General features: G+C 43.5%; 1 protein-coding gene across 3 annotated transcripts in view; it reads left to right on the top strand.

Moving 5' to 3' along the window:
• The window catches only part of DCAF1 (DDB1 and CUL4 associated factor 1), a 68,178-nt gene that overhangs the window by 4,622 nt on the left and 38,953 nt on the right, over positions 1 to 24,603 (top strand). For all 3 annotated transcript variants that reach the window (XR_014025654.1, XM_081321499.1, XM_081321500.1), the window contains exons 2-5: positions 16,046 to 16,163; positions 17,622 to 17,698; positions 21,756 to 21,829; positions 23,156 to 23,269. Coding sequence is in view for 2 of the 3 variants with exons in the window: in XM_081321499.1 (XP_081177625.1) it covers positions 16,054 to 16,163; positions 17,622 to 17,698; positions 21,756 to 21,829; positions 23,156 to 23,269 (375 nt within the window). In the remaining variant the exon portion in view is untranslated. The remainder of the gene's footprint in view (positions 1 to 16,045; positions 16,164 to 17,621; positions 17,699 to 21,755; positions 21,830 to 23,155; positions 23,270 to 24,603) is intronic.

The raw sequence follows: 24,603 nt of genomic DNA, 5'->3' as shown, positions 1-24,603 counted from the left end.
ATTAAAACATGACAACAGCTAATGTTTGTGTAGTATTATTTTAAGCAGACTGTGTTTTTCTATTGTTGTGACTTACATGACGTTTAGAGCGCATTTTATGGCCAATTCATGCAAAACTCCACATAATCCCAAAGGGTTCACATACTTTTTCTTGCAACTGTACAGTACATTTTCAGCTATACCAGTTACTTTAATTACATATAGTATAACCAGTTAAATAATTTAACCAAACTGATGGGCCAACATAGCAATTGGATTTACTTCCTCCCTTCAAAATCTGTCATACATTGGAAACAAGGATAATCAATCAGGTTCTTGATTGACTGTTTTGTGACTATTTTAGTTGGAGAAGCAAAAGATCCTTTTACAAAGACAAAAAGGAAATATTTAGTGTTTTCCTGGAAATAAGACCCACACCAAAAATTAGCCTCAGCCTGATTTCGGGGGATGGGCCTAATATAAGCCCTACCCCCAAAATATGCCTGAGGGTGGGTGGGCCTGGCTAACACAAGTGGGAGTGAGCGTACAGGGGCCCGATAGTATCTGGCAGTAGCTGCAGCCCACTAGCCCCTTGGTGCAGAGCAGGTAAGTCCACATTTGGAGGCACTGGCGGGGAGGGGAAGTGTTTGGGCATCTATGAGGTCTTGAGAACAAAGCAATTTGCTCAGTTCCCAAGCGCCCCATAGGTGCCCAAATACTTTCCCCCTGAACGGAGATGTGACGGGGACTGGAAGCTTTGTCTGTTTGCGAATGGGGCACTTTGAAAAGGAGCAATTAGCTCCGTCTCCAAGCACCCCATTTGCAAGCAGATGGAGCTCCTAGTCTCCATCAGATCACCATTCAGGGGAAAAGTGTTTGGGTGCCTATGGGGCACTTGGGGCAGCTCCAGCCCTCTCCCCCCACCTCACCTCATAGTGGTGGCATGGCATGGCAGGCCGTGTGGCCTGGTGGACGGGGTTGTTGGTGCCACCACCACGAGGCAAGGCAGATGTCAGGAAAAAATACATCCCCTGAAAATAAGATATATTGCCTATTTTGGAGACCAAAAAAAAAGTAAGGTTGGATCTTATTTTCGGGGAAACATGGTAGTATAGTTTACAACAAGGTTCTTTATCTAGATCAGGGTCCACAAACTGTGGTCTGCAGCCCACTACTGGGCTGTGGCGTATTGGCCACTGGGCCGCGTGAGTGGCTGGCCAGTGTGCACATATGTGCGTGCATGCGTAGCCCCACTCATGCAAGTATCACCACAAGTGTTGCAGGTGTTTGCAATTCCACTTGCATGAACACCACAGACTTTTGCAGCCCCACTCTCGGCCCCATTCTCACAAGCGTCACCGTGAGCATCATGGGTATTTGTGGGCCCATGCACAAGCACTCACATTTCCGCAAGCGTTGTGGGCGCTCGCAGCCCCACTCATGTGACACAGCCCCCCTCTTTGCAGTGGGTGTTTGTGCATGCACGTGTGCATGCACATGTGTTTACCCCTCCCACAAAATCATCCCTTCTTTTTCCTCTCCCCCCGCTCTGGGACACCAACTGCAAAAGATTGGGGAACTCTGATCTAGATCATTGCGCAATATGTACACACACATTGAGAACAACATCAGAGGCTCAAAACTCCAGTTGTTCATAGATTGAGCAGTCACTCAAGACTCAAGGTCTACATAGATCAATTTGAGCACAGCCTGTATTGATTACTAGGAAGCCTACGACTCAATGCTGTGAATGTTTGGTGCTATGCAAAGTCAACAGACATAAGGACCTTTCACAAGAATTCAATGGAACTATGAAAGACAATATTATACATCAACTCAAGAAGCTCACACAAGTGGCTATCAAGTATACCAAGCTGATGTACTGTCCCTGCTATTATTCTGCATAGGCTTGAACCCTTAGCCAGATAATGATGAGGACTCAATATGGATATAAGCTCAAGAGTGGAAGTACCATCAGTCACTGCTCTATATGGATGATATCAAACTGTATGCTAAGAGTGAACAAGACATTGACTTGCTGAACTACCTGGCATGGATCTACCATGTTTTCCCGAAAATAAGACCTATCCTGAAAATAAACCCTAGCTTGATTTTTATGCGTGTGCCTAATATAAGCCCTACCCCCAAAATAAGCCCCAGTTAAGAGCCTGCGCAGCTGGCCGCTCGCCCATTCCATCTGGCACAATGAGGTGAGGTGAGGCAGATGGTGGAGGGGGTGGAGCTGCCCCATGCACCCCGCACCCCTTAACTCCTCCCATGCCCAGACACCTGCCTCGCCTTGTGGTGGCACCAATAGCTCTGTCCAGCAGGAGCTTGTGTGGCTGCTGCTGGCCCACTTCTATGGCTACTTGCCTCCACTTATGCACATCGCCCCCGGCCTCCATTTCGCTGGCAGAGGCCTTCAGGAAAGGCCTCTGCAGCTGAGAACAGAGCCCTGGGTTGCCGAAATGGAGGCTGGGGGCGGGGGGGGGGTGACACGCACATCAACTCCGGGCTCTGTTCTCATCTAAAGAGGCCTTTCCTGAAGACCGAAGCTGGGGGGTGATGCTGGTATCCACCTGGGGCTCCATACCCATCTGCAGAGGCCTTTCCTGAAGGCCTCTGCTGGCAAAACGGACATTGGGGGTAACACGCGCGAGCAGTGATGAGCGGCTACAGAGGTGGGCTGGTGGCGGCCATGTGGGCTCCTGTTGAATGGGGTTGTTAGTGCAGGCGAGATAGTGGGGAAAAAATAAGACATTCCCTGAAAATAAGACCTAATGCCTATTTTGGAGGCAAAAAAAAATATAGGACCAGGTCTTATTTTCAGGGAAACCTGGTAAGTGAGGACATTGGTATGTCATTCAGACTGAAGATGGCCGGATGGTAGTCAAGAGAGAGAAGGTAGTTAAAACTGGTTGGTCTACATAAGAGATGTATAGATCAGCCACAAGTGCCTAGATATCCCACAGTCGCATGGAAATCGTTATGAGAAAAAGCAAGGAAGACAGCAACATCCAACTACCCCCGAAAGATAAGACAGGTCCTGAAGAGCTAGAAAAATCAAGTTTTTTGCCATCAGCCCAAAGCCCTGCGAGTCATCAGATAACCTGCTTTATAGCCGAAGAAAGACATGGAAACTGCCAATGTGAAAACCTGGAAATTCTTCACAATGTATGGAAGTTTCCACCCCAAGTCCAAAACCCAGAGACTGTATACCAATTGGAAAGAGGGTGGTGGGGTCTAATGAGTGTCAACGCCATTGTCCTGGACAAAACCCAGAGCATGTGGGAGTACAACAGTACAATGGCACTCAAAGATGAGCTGCTGAGAGAATGCCAGTAGAAGACATGGCAAGTCTACAAAGACCCTACATGGGATGTACCATAGTCAGATAACTGAGGTGGCTACCATTGGGAAATTCTACCAGTGGCTGGAAGGGGCTAGACCAGGGGTAGGCAACCTAAAACACTCAAAGAGCCACTTGGACCCGTTTCCCACTGAAAAGAAAACACTGGGAGCCGCAAAACCCTTTTGACATCTGAAATGAAAATAACACTGCATATATTGTTTTTTACCTTTATGCTATGTATAAAAAAACAATAGTGTGCTTCATTTACGAAATCAATGAACTGCTACAAAGAAAACAAATTTTTATTTCTGCATGCAACAAAAGCATTTTGAACTCCAAAAAAAAGACGCTAGGTCAAAGGTTACTTTCAAATAAAATACTCAAATGTCTGTTTGAGGAGTCCTCGTATTTATGAAATAAAAAGCCGGTGCAAACTATAAAAACTACAAACAGAAAAATGGAAAAGAAAAAATTGCGGGGGAACAAAAAGGACAGGAGAAAGGGGGAAAAACCCCTTTCTCCTTCATCCCAACAGTAAAAACAATTTTAGTAGCTTATCTACCATCTTTAAATACAAGGTAATTATCCCCATACCTCACCTCTTAATTAAAAAAAAAATCAAAATATTTCATTAAATGTTCATTACTAAAAGTCCAGTAAGGACAACCACATATATTCATATTCATATTCATTCTCTCTCCCCCTCCCTCCCTCTCTCTTTCTTCCCTTGGTCTGCCAGTCATCTCCCCCCATTCAGTGTGTGTGTGTGTGTGTGTGTGTGTGTGTGAGAGAGAGAGAGAGAGAGAGATTGAGAGACAGAGGCACTTGCGCTTCCCTTCTCTCTCTCTCTCTCCCTCTTTCTTCCCTTGGTCTGCCAGTCCTCTTCCCCCACTCAGTTTGTTTTGTGTGTGTGTGTGTGAGAGAGAGAGAGAGGCAGTTGCGCTTCCGTTCTCTCTCGCTCCCTTTCTCTCCCTCCCTCTCTCTTTCTGCCCTTGGTCTGCCAGTCCTCTTCCCCTACTCAGTGTGTTTGGGTGTTGTGTGTGTGTGCGAGAGTGTGTGTGAGAGAGACACAGAGAGAGGCACTTGCACTTCCCTTCTCTCTCTCTCTCTCTCTCTCTCTCTCTCTCTCTCTCTCTCTCTCCCCCCCCCCCCTTCTCCGATCTTCTGCTCACCTGGCAAGCTGGCTTCACGTTGCTCTCGGACAAACTGACACACATTCTTATTGGGTTGGCTCTCTTCCTGCTTCCTGGTGCTTCCTGTTTCCTGCTTCCTGTGGAGACGCAGCAAAGGCAGGAGCCCCACCCAATAGCTTGTCAGCTTCTCCAAGAACAGCGTGAGTTACACACACACACACACACACACACACACACACACACAGAGAGAGAGAGAGAGAGAGAGAGAGAGAGAAGGGCAAGTGCCTCACTCTGTCTCTCTCTCTCTCTGCAAACTGGGAGCCGCAGGAGAAGGCTGAAAGAGCCACATGCGGCTCCAGAGACGTGGGCTGCCGACCCATGCGCTAGACTAAAAGACAGCACTGAGGCACTGATCACAGCAACACAAGAATAGGTACTTGGCACCAGATCCATAGAAGCAAGGGTCTACCACAATAGGCAAGACCTGTGGCAGATTATTCAGAGAGGCCTCAAAGGCAGACTCAGACATGCAGGCAGGAACATCATACAATGAACAGCGCAACCAAGTTGGCATTGTGTACAGGAGCATCTGCACAGTGTATGGGCTAGATCCTCCCAAGTTCAGATGGGAGATTCCTCATAGGATTGTGGAGAATATCAGGGCTAAGATCCTGTGGGACTTCTAGATCTAGACGAACAAGTAGGCATTGGCCAGGTAACCAGACATCATGGTAGTAGACAAAGATCAGAAGATGGCAGTGATGATAGGTGAACTGATGCCAAATGACAAGCTGGAGAAGTACCACAGCCTGAAGAAAGAACTAGAGAGGATGCGGATAGTAAAGGCCAAAGTGGTCCTAACCATCACTAGATGCTGTGGCTCCAACAGATCCCAGAAACATCATTAGATTTATCTGTCTAAAACAGGGCTTTTCAACTTTTTCACCCTTTGTACCACTTTTAGAATATGGCAACATCCGAGTACCACCAGTTGCCTAGCAAGGTGTCAAAAACTTGATGACCAAAAAAAAGAGAGGAAAAAAGTGATGAAGTACAGGTAGTCCTTGACTTACAACAGTTCGCTTAGTGACTGTTTGAAGTTACAATGGCACTGAAAAAAGTGCCCCCCAAGCCACAGCTAAGCAAGACATCTGCCCGCCTGCTGGGGGGGGGCACTCTTCCTCCTGTCCGAGGTTTTCATTGTTGTGAGCATTTCTGTTGAGGATTGGCAGCGGGGGTGGGGTGGGGGGTGTTTTGTTTTTATTCCCCACCCCCATCTGCTGGGTGGTTGCAGCAGGTTTTGGTCACTTCACATGACCCTGGGACACTGTAACCGTCATAAATATGAATCAGTTGCCAAGCATCTGAATGTAAATCACAAGACCCTGAAGATGCTGCAACATTCCAGCTGATCGGCGCTTCTTCTGGGCTCAGAAGCGCCAGAATCAGCGCCGAGCTCCAGCTGGAGTCTGGCGCTGATCCTGGTGCTTCCGCTGAGCCCTGACAGCCCTGCAGCTCCAGCCATCTCTCGCTCAGGATTGTGCGGTCCTGCCATCGGTTCAGCTCATTCCCCTCCCCCGCTACCACTTTTCTAGGATGGTCGCGTACCACCTGCCAGGTGCCAATGTAACACAGGTGGTACCCATACCACTGGTTGAAAACCCTTGGTCTTAAAGAGTTCAGTGCTAAGAATAGCTAAGATAATGTGCAGGACCCTCAAACTCCCAGGCTCTGGTAGAGGACCCAAGATTGAGGAAGACACATACCACCCATATGGGTGAGAAATTCCTTGTTTGCCGTTTAAGTGAACTCCTTTAGAAATATATTTTTAAAATGCTGTATGCATATGAATATTTTTAGAAGAAACAATAAGATGATTCATTAAACTTTTATGTTATTCCAGTGATCAAATCTTGTAAGTTAAAATTCCCTCTTTTTCCTTGTGATGCATCATATATTTCTGAGCCTTGGTTGGTATGTTTTTACTGCTACTTTATTATGTTTCATCAGATCTCTTGCCAAGTTATTCATCACCATGCTTTCCTACCTAGAAATATGTGGTTGATGAAAAAATAGCTACCAACCCAGATCATTTTGAAGGAGATTGCAGACTTTTGAGAAGGTTAAAGCTGTCAAAAGCTGCAATGGACGTATTGTTAATTTCAATATCAGAAGCAATTTATGTTTCAATAGCAGTTGCTGGGAAAGGCTATCATACGTTACTTGAGGGCTTTTCACCATGGAAACATGATGGGTCAGATTAGGATTCTCAAATGTTGTGGTATCATAATCCCCTAAAATGATACATTAATTTGTTCGAACCATCCTAATGAACAAAAAAGCGCTACTCCTGAGTTTAGTATTGAAAAGATTCCTTATTCAATTATTTATTCCCTTATATACTTAAAGGGACGCGGTGGCTTAGTGGGTTAGGATGCTGAGCTTGTCGATCAGAAGGTCGGCAGTTTGGCGGGTCGAATCCCGAGTGCCGCGTAGCAGAGTGAGCGCCTGTGACTTGTCCCAGCTTCTGCCAACCTAGCAGTTCGAAAGTACGTAAAAATGCAAGTAGAAATATAGGGACCACTATGGTGGGAAGGTAACAGCGTTCCGTGCGCCTTTGGCATCTAGTTATGCCAGCCACATGACCATGGAGACGTCCTTGGACAAGCGCTGGCTCTTCGGCTTTGAAACGGAGATGAGCACCGGCCCCTAGAGTCGGAAACGACTAGCACGCATGTGCAGGGGAACCTTTACCTTTTACCTTTATACTTAAAACTGGAGTCCTGCCAGAATTTGGTTCCACTGCCAACTTGTCCAGAAAAGGAAGGACTGAGTTCTTACATGGCTTTGGATGTTGTAGATGGAGCTTTGGAAACCCGTTCCCAAGAGCTGGCATGCAGGTCACCCAGGTGTGACCCTCCAAGAAGGAAAGATCATGCTGAGAATGCCAGATTGGAGAGAGAAACCTAGTTTCTGATGGAAACTAGCTTGGAAACTCCTGGGATAGAATTGGCTGTCATAACAATAAAACAAGACTTCTGCTGTCAGACCATATTTTGATTATGATCCAGCTTTGTCTAGGGCAGGGGTAGGCAACCTCGGCTCTTTTATGACTCGTGGATTTCAACTCTCAGAATATGCTGGCTCAGGAATTCTGGGAGTTGAAGTCCACCAGTCATAAAAGAGCCGAGGTTGCCTACCCCTGGTCTAGAGATTGCAAAGTTCGAAGGGGATCACCAGTCTCACTTTGGCTTATAAAACCAGCAACTCAATTTGGCTTCCTTTCCATTTGAGGACATGTAGTCCTCAACTTAGAATTACAACTGAGCCCAAGATTTCTGTTGCTAAGCGATATAGATAAGTGAGTTTTGCCTCATTTTACAACCTGTCTTGCCACAGTTGTGAACCACTGCAGTTGTTAAGTTAGTAAGTTGGCTGTTAAGTTAATCTGGCTTCCCCATTGACTTTGCTTGTCAGAAAGTTACAGAAGGTGATCACACGACACACACACACACACGGGACACTGCAACCGTCATAAATATGAGTCAGTTGCCAAGCGTCTGCATTTTGATCACGTGACTGTGGGGATGCTGCAACGTTCCTAAGTGAGAAACGTTCATAAGTCACTTTTTCCAGTGTTGCTTTAACTTTGAATGGTCAGTAGATGAACTATTGTAAGCCGAGGACTGGCTGTGTCGTGTTTCTTCTGCTGTTTAAGTGGAACAGGGCAACCTATCTGAATGGATTGTCGGAGACCAGAGGGAAGCTCTTGTCTTTTGCAGTCCAGGTTTTCCTGCTCTGCCCTCTTACATCCAGCCTATATAGACAGTCCTCAGCTCCAATGTTGCGGTTATGGCTTTAGGCTCAGCTCTCAGCATGCCTGTCTGTTTGCCTCCTCCTAACCTTGACCCTCTGTGCTTTCCTCCATCGATCATTTCCCCCAATGTATTTGTGTCCATAGAGCTCCTGACGCGGTGGCTCAGTGGGTTAGGGCGCTGAGCTTGTCGATCAGAAGGTCGGCAGTTTGGCGGGTCGAATCCCGAGTGCCGCGTAACAGAGTGAGCGCCTGTTACTCGTCCCAGCTTCTGCCAACCTAGCAGTTCGAAAGCACGTAAAAATGCAAGTAGAAAAATAGGGACCACTATGGTGGGAAGGTAACAGCGTTCCGTGCGCCTTTGGCGTCTAGTCATGCCGGCCACATGACCACGGAGACGTCCTCGGACAAGCGCTGGCTCTTTGGCTTTGAAACGGAGATGAGCACCGGCCCCTAGAGTCGGAAACGACTAGCATGCATGTGCGGGGGAACCTTTACCTTTTAACTTTGACCCTCTGTGCTTTCCTCCATTGATCATTCCCCCCCAATGTATTTGTGTCCATAGAGCTCCTAACCACACTTTTGGGCCCTGGTACTGCTGCTGACCTTGGGTGCGGATCTTCACTGTCGCCCACTTTGAGCACCTGTCCTGACCGCATGGTCTTGTGACTTGGCTTTTGTGCTCCTCTCAAGTTTACTTGCAATTTTCCAGGAGTTTACCGCCGACAATCTGGGGATCTTTGGAGTAGACAGAATTTTGGTCTTTGCTTATGAAGTGGGGAGCAAGTTGCAAATGAGAAAAGTTTTTTAAAAAAATGCAGATTGCTGTTTACAATATGTTGTGTCAGTTACATACACAGCTATGAATCTATATGGAAAATTTTTGAATATGAGGTTTGTCAAGATCATACAAGAGAACCAGAAGTCCTTTCTCCTACATCTAACAAGAATAGTCCTATGAAATGTTTTATGACATCATTCACTTTGCTTTATATTTACTATCAGCATGTACATCTGATCGGTGCCTAAAAGTGAAGAAAAACTGGAGATATATGAATATACCAAAGTAAGACTATGTAACAACAAGCAACAACAACTTTATTGATTAGCCCTTGGGCCATATCAAAGTGCAAAGTTCCAGCAATAAACCGTCACCAAAACTTGATAAAAGCAATCCAAAATGGAATTTGATAAAATACAATTTAAAATGGAATTAAAATAAAATACAATTTAAGATGAAATAGTAATAAAATACAAATTTAAGATATAGATAAAATATGATAACATTATATTTCGGAGTCGCCCTTGCAATCTACCCCAATCAGTCCCACATATGCAGATCTTAACCGGATCATTTTGTTTAAATACTGTGCTACGTTAAATGTTATTTTCAAGTTCTGACCGGACATAAGATAAGTTATTTTGATATGGGGATCCCAATGGGTCATTCGTTTGGTATATAGACCAAGATACCTGTCTCTCACCCTCTTATACAGACAACAGTCAAATAGGATGTGAGCCAGGTCCTCTACCTCTGCCGCTCCGCAAATGCAGAGACGCTCATTGTACGGTATAGCATGAAATCTCCCATATCTGACCATTGTGTCAAGCTGTTCGAATCTCGCTCTCGTAAATATCTCCCTAAGATGTTTTGGGAGTTGTAACTTCAAATAACTGTCCACTTGAAAAGTACATTTGTATTTACTCAGCCATTTCAAGTTACCCACCTTACTAAGGATAGCTATATCAGTTTGTGCTTCTATATCCTTAATTCTTTGGGCAACTCTTTTTTTAGATTGTTCTCCTGTTACGCAAGAAACAGGAAGGCCACAGCTTCTTACAAAATTTGTTAGTTTGGTGATCCAGGAGATTTGTGATTGTAGTTTTATTTGTTCTAGTAGGCATAATTTGGGGAGTCTATCAGTCTCCATTTCATTAACTTTCCACCAGTAGTTATAAGCTGTAATTTTAGTTAATGCCTGAATTGTATGAATTCCCAATTCAGCTCTAACTGCTGCAGCAGATGTTCTTGGATCTACACCCAAAATACATCTCAGATGCCGGGACTGTGTTTGTTCTAAAACTGTGGTTGAATAAAGACCCCAAATTTCTGCTCCATACAAGAGCATTGTCGTAACCTTAGCCTTATAAACCTTGAGTAATGGAGTTAGGGACCCTGGGTAACTATGGTTCTTTAGTTTGAGCAATAAGTTCAAACGGGCTTTTGCTCTAAATGTACTCCGTTGATGATGGCAGGCCCAAGATCCAGTCTTGGAAAAAGTTACTCCCAAATATACAAAGGTATATATGTACTATATATAAAACACTTCCCACATCTGGAGACTTGAAAACTATATGGTTATAATTGAGTGGTCCAGATTATTTACTCACTCATTGGCATAGTTTCTTTCTTATACTAAAGCTGTTTTTCTTGCTAGGCTCTGCTAATATTATTTTTTTTCCAAAAATGATGTGATAAAATCCAAAGAAAAATAGAATGAATATACACACTCTCAATATCTCCCTCTATGAGTGAGATGGAGGTTTTTTTTAAAAAATATGATAAATAAAAAAACAAATATCACAGTGAATATAGATTTTGTAAGTCAGTGTAAATCAAGTTTTTCTTCCAAAGCTTTGGCGACGTGTCAAAAGAGGTTAGTGTGCAGAGTGCTTTAAGGAGCATAGCCTAAGTTATTCAGTCAAAATACCTGTCAGGTATCTGTACTCACTCAGATGGGAAGGGTCTCTGTGTGATGATGGGGTAGCAAAATAGGCTTGTAAAGAAAGAGGTGCTGCTTGAGACAATCTGATCCAAGGTACGTCAAGATTTTAAAGGCCAGTATTTTGAATTAGGGGTTGAAGCAAATTAGTTATTAATGTGGTTGAAATGGCTACGCCCTGAAGAATGGGATATGGACGCTGAGCTTGTTGATCAGAAGGTCGGCAGTTTGGTGGGTCAAATCCCGAGTGCCGCGTAGCAGAGTGAGTGCCTGTTACTCGTCCCAGCTTCTGCCAACCTAGCAGTTCGAAAGCATATAAAAATGCAAGTAGAAAAATAGGGACCACTACGGTGGGAAGGTAACAGCGTTCCATGCGCCTTTGGCGTCTAGTCATGCCGGCCACATGACCACGGAGACGTCCTCGGACTTGGCTTTGAAACGGAGATGAGCACCGGCCCCTAGAGTCGGAAACGACTAGCACGCATGTTTGGGGGAACCTTTACCTTTACCTTTAATTCTGGGAAAAGATGTGTTCAGAGCACTCTGACTGCTACATCCTAAACCTGCTGAAATTCTCAACACTTAAAAGCAGCACCACTTCAGTAATGTCATCTAAATGTAAATAAAAACACAAGTGAATGAGGCTAACGTTGATCTTTCCAAGAAGAAATCCAGTATTGTAGGTAGATTAACAAGAGATGTTGGAGAGCACTCTAGCTACAGTCATTTTTTAGGTGGCTAGTAGTGGTGTTAGATACAGAAACCCCCTTAAACTGCCTACCTGATTCTTAATTGGAGCTTCATACAAAACAAGCTGAGTTCAAATGTGGTGTTCTGCCTCATCTATCTATTTACCTGTATAGGAGAGGAATTGCCTTGTAATAAACAGTATCAGGTAATCATTGCTATGTTAGTTTCCAAATATTCAGTAGTTAGATGATTTGCCAGCCATGTGGGATTGTAAGCATCGTGCTTTGTTGTAGAGCTGGCCTATAGTTGTATGGTTCTAATCCTTTGATGAGACTGTTCATAGTTATGAAAAAATGCAGGTATTATTATTATTTAATTGCAATGTACACTGGGTTAAGCCTAGAGAGCGGTTGGAGATCCAGCCGATCCGAATCCGACCGATTGCGGTTAAGAACCTATACTAGGTCTTATCTCGCTGCGATGAGGGAGGCGAGGTCTAACCACTTCGCCACCCTTATCACGTCCGCGGATAATCGCCCGGCCGCCCTGTTTAGGGTGACTCGCTCCCTCCTGAATCAGGAGGTGAGGGAGGAACCCTTGCAGGGTCGTGCCGAGGAGTTTAACCAGCATCTGTCGGACAAAATCGCTCGGATTCGGACCGGTTTGGACTCTGACTGGGCAGAGTCTGTCGAGCAGGACACGGGCGGTCTTGTCGATGTCACCTGGGAGGAGTTTGATTCTGTGACTCCGGAGGAAGTGGACAGGATCATGGGGAGGCTGAGCACCACCACTTGTTTATTGGACCCGTGCCCTTCCTGGCTGGTCTATGCAGCCCGGGAGAGGACACGCAGCTGGTTCCAGGCAGTTATATCGGCTTCTTTGAGTGAGGGCAGCTTCCCCGCCGTCTTGAAAGAGGCGGTGGTGAGGCCCCTCCTCAAGAAGCCTGCCTTGGACCCAGCTGTATTGAACAACTTTCGTCCTGTCTCCAACCTTCGCTTTCTTGCGAAGGTTGTTGAGAGTGTGGTGGCACATCAGCTCCCTCTGGTCCTGGATGAAGCGGATTATCTAGACCTGTACCAATCGGGCTTCAGGCCCGGGTACAGCACGGAGACGGCATTGGTCGCGCTGGTGAATGATCTCTGGAGGGCTCAGGACAGGGGGCATTCCTCTGTTCTGGTCCTATTAGACCTCTCAGCGGCTTTCGATACCATCGACCATGGTATCCTGCTGCGGCGTCTCAGGGGATTGGGAGTGGGAGGCACGGTTTTACAGTGGTTCTCCTCCTATCTCCGGGGACGCTCGCAGTCGGTGTTGGTAGGAGGGCAGAGGTCGACCGCGAGGTCTCTCATTTGTGGAGTTCCTCAGGGGTCGGTCCTCTCGCCTCTCCTGTTCAACATCTATATGAAACCGCTGGGTGAGATCATTCGTGGTTTTGGAGTTGGGTGTCATCAGTATGCTGATGATACCCAACTTTTCTTTTCGACCCCAAACCACCCCAGTGATGCCCTCACCGTGATGTCCCGTTGCCTGGAGGCGGTTCGGGTCTGGATGGGGAGGAACAGACTTCAACTCAACCCCGACAAGACCGAGTGGCTTTGCATACCTTCATCCCAGGTTTATTCGGACATTCCACCTCTCGCTATGGGGGGTGAATTATTACCCCCCGTAGATAGGGCTCGCAACTTGGGAGTCCTCCTAGATTCACGGCTCACTCTGGAAGACCACATAGGAGCCGTGACTAGGGGGGCTTTCGCCCAGGTTCGCCTGGTGCGCCAGTTGCGGCCCTATCTAAGCCGGGTTGATCTATGCACGGTCACTCACGCGCTCGTGACCTCTCGAATAGACTACTGCAACGCTCTCTACATGGGGCTGCCCTTGAGGACCACCCGGAAGCTCCAACTGGCACAGAATGCAGCCGCGAGAGTTGTGTTGGGAGTTTCCCGATACTCCCATGTCACACCTCTGCTCCGTGAGCTGCATTGGTTGCCAGTTGTCTTCCGGGTGAGATTCAAGGTACTAGTAATGGTGTTTAAAGCCCTACATGGCAGGGGTCCGGAGTACCTTAGGGAACACCTGCTGCCGGCGTCAACTTCCCTCCGCCCTGTGCGTTCCCACAGAGAAGGACTCCTCAGGGTGCCACCGGTCAGAGAATGTAGATTGGTGGCCCCCAGGGGGAGATCTTTCTCTGTGGGCGCCCCGGAGCTATGGAACCAGTTACCGGTTGAGCTCCGGACGGCGCCCGATCTCCGCTCCTTTCGCCGCGATCTGAAAACACCTGTTCGAACAAGCCGGCCTGGCCTGAGGGGGGATTGGTGGGGTTTTTTATTATCATTTTATTGGGGTTTTTATTAATGTATCAACTGTTTTTATGGGCATGTATTTAATTATCTTTTAATTTTTGTAACTCTTGTTTTATTCTTGCCCTGTACACCGCCCTGAGTCCTTCGGGAGAAGGGCAGTATAGAAATATTAATAAATTAAAATTAAATTAAATTAAAAGCTCCAGTGTTCAAAAGTCTTTGTAATAATTATTACATACATACTGAATCCTACTCAAAGTAACTCTTGAATAGGACTCTTTTTCCATTCAGTGTGCTACTTTCTTATTTGTCATAGACTGATTCCCCAACTCTCTTACCAGTTTATAATAAAAATATAATTTGATTCATGCTCTGCTAGAAAAACCTTGGACCACTGAGGAGGTAAGAATTTCCCCTGTTAAATAATGTTTTGGAAACAGACATTTCTGCACACTATCTCTCCATCTTAACACCGTTTGTAAGAAATAATCATTGTTAGTTTAAAAGTAACTAGTTACAGATAGACATTTTAGGCCTTTTATTGTTTCCCTTGCTGAAAGTTGAGAAATTCATGGGTGATTTACATGGAATTTTAGGTTTAAGCACTGATTTATGGTAGGTTGTTAGGAGGGATCCTATTACATGAGCAAAAATGCCTTTCCTTTTGCGCCACTAGGAGGGCTCAAACCCCAGTCTTCCCAAATTATGTGTCCATTCTTTCTGTTCTCAATTTGTTCCCCTTACTTAAGGTTTTGTGAGTAAGGTTCTCGATTTTAGTCATATTTTTGGCATTTTACATCAGTGTGTATGAGCATTTGAAATAGGCATAGAGGATCAGAACTGTTTATAAAAGTGATGGGTTTTTGTGACCCTGGATGACCCTTCCTGTCACACCACAGAATATGGTTTCCAAACTTTGACAGACAAAAGCTGCAATGTACACTATAAAAGTGACATACTTTTGTTTAAATGGGGGGTGGACTCCAAAAATCCACATAATACTTACATTTGTGATGAGAACTTGCCCATTTTGCCTTATCTTATTTAACACTGGCTTTCATCCAAGTAAATGTGATTTTCAGTCCCAAACAAAGGTCTGACTTGAATCTCTGTATTGATTTTTTTTTTTAGTTTTGCCAGTCAAAACAGAGGGAGGTTTGTTAAACTAATTACTCATATATTTACAACTTCCTTTATATGGTTATATGAATAATTAACTACATGGAGTATAGATTTATTTTAATCCATTAGTCCTACTTTCTCATTTGATGGGCCTGAGAAATTTTTTGAATCCTGGTGATAGCTTTGTTCCTGGGGCCGTTTTGTTGAAATATTTGTTTAAAAAATAAAACATTTTAAAAGATAGAGTCATCCCCACCTATCTGTACAAATTAGCAGGTGTTCTAATGAGTTTCTCTTTGTCCAGTTTCCTATGTTGGGCAAAATATTCCTCATTTCCAGAGGAAAAATGTTTTTCTTGGTCCAGATAACTTACTATGGGCTGAACACTTCCAATGGATGAAATCTCTAAAATCTTTTGTGCTGAGGGAATTAAGGGTTGGGGTTGGAGTGGAGAGATTAAAAAGAGCAATTAGCCCTTTGTTTTTGAGCCTGATGGAATCAAAGCCAGTGCAGTTTATAAGCCAAAACTGTATAATCTGACACTTTAGGATTAGAGATCAGGGCCCACAGAGACTCCTGAAAGTTGTAATTAGTTGTAATTTTTAATATGGGAGAAGGAGAATTGATTACAAATATGATTGGAGGGTAATCATATTAGCTGCTTTTTATTTTAGTTAATGTAAATAAAATTAAATAGAATTATTGTCTTATAGAAGAGGAGAATACTGTTTTGAAAACATAACATGCTGAAGATCTTTGTGATGAGTCCATACAAAAAATATTTTTAAAATGTATGTCTTAGCTTCCCCACTTTCAGTTGTTTTTATAAAAAGTACGTGGCCTTTGAAATCTTAATGTTTTTTGTGAAAATGAATGCAATAAGATTTGAGGGTGTTTTCATCTCATCTTAATTGCTTCTCTCTTTTGCTTAGAGTGAGTCATGACTTCATGTTCTGAGCTGGTAGATTCCAAGGCTGAACTCACCGCTTTGCTAGAGCAATGGGAGAAAGATCACGGCAGTGGTCAAGACATGGTTCCTCTTCTTACCCGGTAGGTATAATCAAGTGTAATTACGTGGAATATGTTATGGAAATAGCACCGTTCAGGAGCAAATCTCAGTAGGGTTTAGTCATAGGTAAATTTTATATAATTTAGTTTTTACATTCTGTTTACTAGGCTTGTGCACATCATTTGATAAGATGGGTAGATTTGCTGGTTGTGCAGAAGTATCTTCTGAGCATGGAAATACATGGTCTGAGGATCTCAGGAAGTCTCGAAACAGCCTTATCAAGTGATTCGCATATTATAGCCTAATAACACAAGTGTTGAGCAGTGTGACAGTATTAGAAAAGAACAGGAAAACAATGGACTAGTTTACTTGCTCCTCCTAGTAGTATTTGCTATCAAGCTCTCACGTCCAAGATTTGGCAGTAAATACCAGATTTTTGACACTTCATAGCTTAATTCATTTTTTAATTACACAGCAGAAGACTCAGACTCAGCTTGTTGGAAAAACAAATTGTATCGTGAACAGGAATGAAGCCATACTCATGAGTTGATTACCCACCACAGTGAGGAGATGTAAATTCTCTTTCAGCCTTAGGGTTTAAATGAGTGGCTTCTTCCTTCCACTTTTCCAAATTAATGGAGATTTGGGGTTGTATTTGGAAGTTGTGAAGCTGTATGTTTATTGTTTGTTTACTATATGGCTGTCTTTGGCCTGAGAATTGCCTCAAAGCCTCACAGTTCCTATCTTAGCAGTCTCATCAGTAGCAAAGATGGCATTAAATGGTTAACAGTGTAAATAAATTATGTAGTTCATGGACCTTTCAAGCACGTTTTTAGATAGATGAATTAACTAGAGAGGATATTGCTTGTCTCCTCTTTTTGCTGAAATGTTAAATACAGATAGTGCTCACTTTAACTATGGTAATTGGGACCAGCAACTCCATCCCTGAACGATGTGATCATAAAGTTGGGTGCCACTTGACCATCTTAGCATAATAGCAGCTGTGGCAGTCCCAATTGCCATTGTTAGGTGAATCCTGCATAGTTGCAACGTTCTGCGGTCACATGATTTCCATTTAGGACCTGTTGGCTTCCCCATTGACTCTGCTAGTCAGAAGATGTCTGTGAAAATCTCAAATAGCAATCATGTCACTGCAATGCACTGCAACTGTAATAATTAATGAAATTTGCATGCCACCGATTTCACCATCAAGCAAAGTCTGGGCGGCTATAATTGTGAGCCATTTGCCAAGAGCTCAAATCATGTGTCCTTGGGAATGCTGCAATGGCCATAACTACAAGGAGTAAGACCTCCTTGTTCAGCACCATCATAACTTCAAATGGTCATTTCAACAAGGACTACCTGTAATGTCTTGATCATATGTAGTCCAACTAGAATCTTGGCTAGTCATGGTTTTCTAATTTTAACAATTCAAATATTAAAAGAGCAACTTTTTAAAAAGGGAAATGCAAATTACTTGTGTGTTTTTCTATTTCTAGAATGTCAGAATTGATTGAAAAGGAGACAGAAGAGTATCGCAAACGGGATCCAGATCCATTTGATGATAGGCATCCCGGTAAACTGAGAAGAAAGCATTTATCTATGCTTATACATCACCTTAAGCCATATTTTTTAGCCAATCAGAATCCTACGAAGGAGCAAATTATCATAGTCTCTTTTTAGTACTTCTCTTTTGTCTCTCTCTGAATTGACTAGAGGATTGGTAGAGGTTGTTTTTTTTTTTAAAATGGGCTAAGCAAGAAAACCATAAATAAACCTGAGGCACATTTCACACCTTCTCAGCCACAGTTGCAGATAGTAAGACAAAAAAATATGTAAAATTATGGCTTACTGCCTTTAAACAATCCATGTAAAGTAACTGATACTATTTAATAATAATAATAATAATAATAATAATAATAATAATTTTATTTATATACCACCCTTCTCCCGAAGGACTCAGGACGGTGAACAGGGCAAGCATAAAAAATACAGAGTTACAAAAGTTAAAAAAAGGATTAAATATATGCCCACTAAAAACAGTAAATACAAATATTAAAATAACAATAAAAAACCCCACCCATCCCCCATCAGGCCAGGCCGGCTTGTTCGAATAAGAATGTCTTTAGGTCACGACGGAAGGAGCGAAGATCGGGCGCCATCCGGAGCTCAACCGGTAACTGATTCCATAGCTCCGGGGCGCCCACAGAGAAGGATATCCCCCTGGGGGCCACCAATCGGCATTCTCTGATCGGTGGCACCCTGAGGAGGCCCTCTCTGTGGGAACGCACAGGGTGAAGGGAAGTTGATGCCGGCAGCAGGTGTTCCCTAAGGTACTCCGGACCCATGCCATGTAGGGCCTTAAACACCATTACTAGTACCTTGAATCTCACCCGGAAGACAACTGGCAACCAATGCAGCTCACGGAGCAGAGGTGTGACATGGGAGTATCGGGAGACTCCCAACACAACTCTCGCGGCTGCATTCTGTACCAGTTGGAGCCTCCGGGTGGTCCTCAAGGGCAGCCCCATGTAGAGAGCGTTGCAGTAGTCTAGACGAGAGGTCACAAGCGCGTGAGTGACCGTGCATAAGTCATCCTGGTCTAGATAGGGCCGCAACTGGCGCACCAGGCGAACCTGGGCGAAGGCCCCCCTAGTCACAGCCCCTATGTGGTCTTCCAGAGTGAGCCGTGAATCTAGGAGGACTCCCAAGTTGCGAGCCCTATCTACGGGGGGTAATAGTTCACCCCCCATCGAGAGAGATGGAATATCCGAAATAACCCGGGATGCAGGTATGCAAAGCCACTCAGTCTTGTCGGGGTTGAGTTGAAGTCTGTTCCTCCCCATCCAGACCCGAACCGCCTCCAGGCAACGGGACATCACGTTGAGGGCATCACTGGGGTGGTTTGGGGTCGAAAAGAAAAGTTGGGTATCATCAGCGTACTTGGGCACCACATTAAGACATCAAGCCATGAGTCATACAGATAATCCTCAACCTTCAATAACAATTAGGAGTGGAAAATTTATTATTAAGTGATGCAGTTGGTAAGCGACGCATTACATCACCACACCTGATTTTAAAATCTTTGTTTTTGCTATAGTCAATAAGTGAAACACTGTTCATTAAGCAAGACATATTGTGATTCGCGACCTCTCCTGTCAGCTTCCCCATTGACTTATGTTTTTTGGAAGTTACTTAAGAAGGTCACAAATGGCAGTTGTGACTCTGGGACTCTGCAACCATTGTAAAGGTGAGGTGGTTGCCAAGCACCTGATTGCAATCACTGACCACAGGGATGCTACAACAGTCATAAGTATGAAGATTAGTTATAAGTCACTTTTTCAGTACTGTCATAACTTCAGATGGTTCCTAAATGAATGGTTATAAGTATGTGTAACAGCACATACATGAATTTACCTGGTGTTTTTTAAATAAAAGGACAAAATAAAACCATGGAGGTAAAGCATCAGAATATTTATGTGCTGTTCTTGCATTTTAGACTCATATCACATGTCTTTTCAGAAATTGTTGCTTGTATATATTTTAATGAAAGCAAATAGTATATGGCTTATTCAATAACACTCTCTCTGGTTCTCCCAGATAAATGTTGAAAATCTACCAGTTAATTGATTCAGCTTATAACTGCTTTTACTTTGAAGTCTAAAAAATATTTATTTATTTTAAAGATTTGTATGGTTGCCCATCTTAAAGCACAACTCTAGATGGCTCACAACAACAATAAAACCACAGAACCAGTGCAAAGCTATAAAATAAACCATGGTGCTTCATTCATCTGGGAATCCTCCAGCAACCAGTCCTAAATGCCATCAATCTACCCAAGTGCCTGGATAAAAAGCCAGGCCTTGATGACCTTTCGGAAGGCTGAAAGTGGGGGGGGGGGAGGCAGCCAAATCATCTGGGGGAGGGTGTTCCATAAGGTAGGGGCAGACATGAAGAAGGCACACTTCCAAGGTCCTGGTAGATGGCAACATTTCGGAAAAGGGAGACCGAACATGCCTCCCATCTGGTAGGATAGACAGATTAGTCGCAGGGGAAGGTAGTCTGGTCCCTTTGTGGGTGATTTCTCTAAATCAACATAATAACAGTTATGTTAACAACAGCATGCAACTAAACTTCTTTTTGGAGTTTCTGTAATTCTCCTTGCTGCTTAAAATATTCTAGAGAAATATCTTTAAACAAATTAAAAATTTATTTTATTTATTTATTCAATTTATATACTGCCCTTCTCCCGTAGGACTCAGGGCGGTTCACAGGGTTTAAAAAAAAACAGATACAACAATTACAAAACTTAAAATCAATTAAAAAGAATTATATAAACCTTGCAATAAAACCCCAGTTAAAAACAGTTAAAATCCCAATTAATATGCTCAGACCAGGCCAGAGAGCTCAAAGAGCCAGGTCTTCAGGTCCCGGCGGAATGAGCGAAGGTCAGGGGCAGTCCTAAGTTCTATAGGCAGCTGATTCCAGAGGGCAGGCGCACCCACAGAGAAGGCCCTCCCCCTGGGTATTGTCCGCCGGGAATCTTTTACTGGCGATACCCTGAGAAGACCCTCCCTGTGGGAGCGCACAGGACGAAGGGAGCTTGATGCCGGCAGCAGGTGTTCCCTCAGATATCCCAGACCCAAGCCATTTAGGGCTTTATAGGTCATCACCAGCACCTTGAATCTCACCCAGAGGGCAACTGGAAGCCAATGCAGTTCACGGAGCAGAGGTGTTACATGGGAGTATTGGGAAACCCCCATCACAACCCGTGCGGCTGCATTATGCACCACCTGAAGCCTCCGGGTGGTCCCCAAGGGCAGCCCCATGTAGAGAGCGTTGCAGTACTTGGAAATACTTGGAAACTGACTTTAAATGCTTTATGGGAGGCCTGGAATAAAAAAGTGAAAAATCTGCTCTTATAAAACAAATAGAAGGTGATTTTTCAACTAATTAATGTGTCTGTCTATAATTTAAGATACAGTTGTACAATCACAAATTGTACAACTATATTATAATTGTACAGTACAGATTATGCAACTGTATTGTAATTTTTTCACCTAGCAAAAAAAATAACTTGTCCACACGTCAAACGTTATTTAAAACTTATAAGAGGTTCTTATGTATGTTATAAATGTTGAATAACCATAGGTGTATGACGCGAGTCTCTCTATATATCTATCTAATTTAGAAGGCTGCCCAATTCCATTAGATTTTGGACAGTGTATAATTTTAAAAAGTAAGAAACATGAAAAGAATAAGCTGATCGCAAAACTATTTTAATGCTCTTTTTTTTCCTGGACATACTGGACCTTTCATTAAGACAAGCTACTTAACAGTTATTGGCCAACAGTTTAGATTAGAAGGCTTGTTTTAGTCAAATAGGTTTATAAAATTAAATTATAATTACATATTTTTGTCAATACAAATTTTACCTAAATCCAATGCCAGTATTTCACTTCCATTGATTTGTGGGTGGAAATTTTTCAATTGCCAAGATATTCAATTAATCATATTTAACTTCAGTTAGCTAACGTTTTACACGTTTGTTTTGTTTTCTTGGCATTGTTTCTACTTAGTTTTGCCAGAGAGTGTGGTTTATTAATTGATTACTGTTGTCTGTCTGTTTACAGGTCGAGCAGACCCAAAATGTATGCTTGGACACTTGCTGAGGATTCTTTTCAAGAATGATGATTTCATGAATGCAGTAGGTTTGCCCTTTGAGTTTATGTATAGATTTCTACTTGGCAACTGGTAGCTACTAACTTGTTACTTACTTATTTTTTTTTGCCAAGATGCTAAAGGTGTGTTAAGGGGTTCATTTTGTTTTAGATTCATTTTCTGCTAAAAGAGGAATGTAATTTCCAAAACTTAGTATAAAATTTGCCTAAGTCTTGATTTATTCAAATCACGATGCAAGCAGTATAAAAGAGTCTTTTCCTTATTATCTCTGTCTGTCTCTCTGTCTACCGAAGGGCCTTTTGCCTCCTCCTTTATTTTCCAGGAAATTACAAATTAAAGATGGTTATTCAAATTGAAATAGATTCCACATAAACTGCCCACAGAGAGGGCCTCCTCAGGGTGCCTCCGGTCAGGGAATGTCGACTGGTGGCCCCCAGGGGGAGGGCCTTCTCTGTGGGTGCCCCGGCACTATGGAACCAACTGCCGGTTGAGCTCCGGATGGCATCGGACCTCCGATCCTTCCGTCGCGGGTTGAAGACCCACTTGTTTGAGTTAGCTGGTCTGGCCTGAAGGGGAATATGGGTTTTTAATTGGTTTTATTATTTTACTATTGCTGTATTTTAATTGGGCATGGTTTAATTCTCTTTTAATTTTTGTACAGTTATTTATATATGCCCTGTGAACCGCCCTGAGTCCCTAGGGAGAAGGGCGGTATAGAAATCCAATAAATGAAATGAAATGAAAATGAAATGAAAGAATTTATGTACAATGACAAGTGAACTTAAGCTCTAATTTTGAACCTTATATTTTCCAAAAAAACAGATAAAGACTAATGTATTGAAGAATTCAAATGCCTGGATAGGTTGTTATACTTAAATATGTAATATATGCAGCAGAATCCTGTGCAAAAGTGGCACAGTTGAATAAAGTATACTTAAATTTTAAGTAAATGCTCTTAGAATTGCATTGTAATCTTTTGTTTCTATGTAATTTAAGGCTATCAAGATTTATACAGTGCTAGTGGGGGAGCTGTAAACCTAAACAATTCCACTTTTAAAAAATTGCTAATAGTAATAATAGTTCTTGGCTCATGAACTATGATTGATTTTTGCAAATTTAACTTTTTCTCAGCATACCCTGTCATGAAACTATTTGCTCCAGAGAGTCAGTGATCCTATGAATAAAACATTGTAGGAGAAAGGAATAGTCAAATTCAGGTTTTTTTCCCCTTCTTCAAATGCAGCCTCTGCTGGACTGGCGTTCTTCCCATAAGTAGAAAGGCATGCAGATCTGGCATGTAATTTTTTTCTTTCTTTCAGAAATAACCTAAAAACTTTTCTTCTTCTTTTAGCTGGTAAATGCTTATGTCATGACAAGCAGAGAACCACCACTGAACACAGCTGCCTGCCGACTCCTGTTGGACATTATGCCTGGTCTGGAAACTGCTGTTGTCTTTCAGGAGAAGGTATTGTTGTGATTCAGGGCCAGCCTGTGGGTCCGGCAGCCGGCTTGGATGACTCAGACGAGGGGGAGGAGGAGGGTGTTGAAGACGAACTTGCTGATGATGGCTTGGAGGCTTCGCAGAGCCCCCAGCCAGGGCCCTCTTCTCAGCTGCGCGAGCCCGACAGTGCGGATGATGATGACCCACAGCTGGCCCTGTTCAAGGACGCCCGACGCAGGAGGCAGTCAAGCAGGAACAAGCAGAGAAAGGCTGTGGGACTCCTCGGAAGGAGGCACAGGGAGGCCACGCCCTGAACTCTAATAAAGGGAGTGTTTGGGGAAGGGCTGGTTGCTGAAAGCAACCGCTCCATTTGAGGATCACAGTTCCAGTGTTTTGTTTCTTGTTCTGTTGTTTGTGTAATAAATCTTGGCAGACGCCTTCCAGCTTCAGACGCTCTCCAGCCTCTGCCGTTTGTACAGGGGTTGCCTTTCTGCAAGGCCGGTAGCAGGCTGGTTCAGAACAGGTATGGGAGATAGGAAGACAGACCTAGAAGCAACATGGTGCAGATCTTAGTAGACTCTGCTCTGACAGGTTTGGGCGGCTGGTAGGAAGAATGAATTCCTGATAGCTGAGAACTTGCCTTCTGCCACAGTTAGACAGTATATCAGTTAACTGACTCAGATGATAGTGACTTTTATTTTGAAGGCTAAACTTTTGTTCATTTATTTAAAAGGTTTATGTGGCCACCCTTCTTAAGTAATACTCGGCATCTTATAGCAACAATAAAACCAATATCTATAAAATAATCATAAAACAGTAAAAACAATAAAATAAAAAACCTGCACTGTAAATATCTGCTTGGGATGCCCAACAGCAATCTACAGTTGCCCTCATTCCATACATACGGTAGATGCATATAAACTGCCCAGAGCCCTTCTCCCAGGGAAATAGGCTGTTAATAAATAAGACATATAAATAAATAATAAAATAGTTCTATATTTCTTAGTTGTGTTCATATTTATGTACATTCAAATTCATACATATAAAATATATCGCTTCATAGTGCTTTACAGAACTCTCTAGCGGTTTACAGAGCCAGCATATTGCCCCCAACAATCTGGGTCCTCCTTTTACCGACCGCGGAAGGACGGAAGGCTGAATCGACCTTGAGCCTCTCTGAATTGAACTCCTGGAGTAAGCAGTGAGTTAGCCTGCAACACTGCATTCTAACCACTGTACCACCATAGTTTTATATTTCTTATATTCTCTGAGAGTTGATATTTGCAGGCATCAAGGCACAGTTTTCTATTGAATGGTATTGATATGCCAAGAGTTGCTAGGATTAGTGTTTCAGTTGC

This window comes from Vipera berus (assembly GCF_964194415.1).
Source record: "Vipera berus genome assembly, chromosome: 2".
Lineage (NCBI taxonomy): Eukaryota > Metazoa > Chordata > Lepidosauria > Squamata > Viperidae > Vipera > Vipera berus.
Note: the sequence above shows the minus strand (reverse complement) of the source record. Positions and strands in the feature narration are given on the sequence as shown.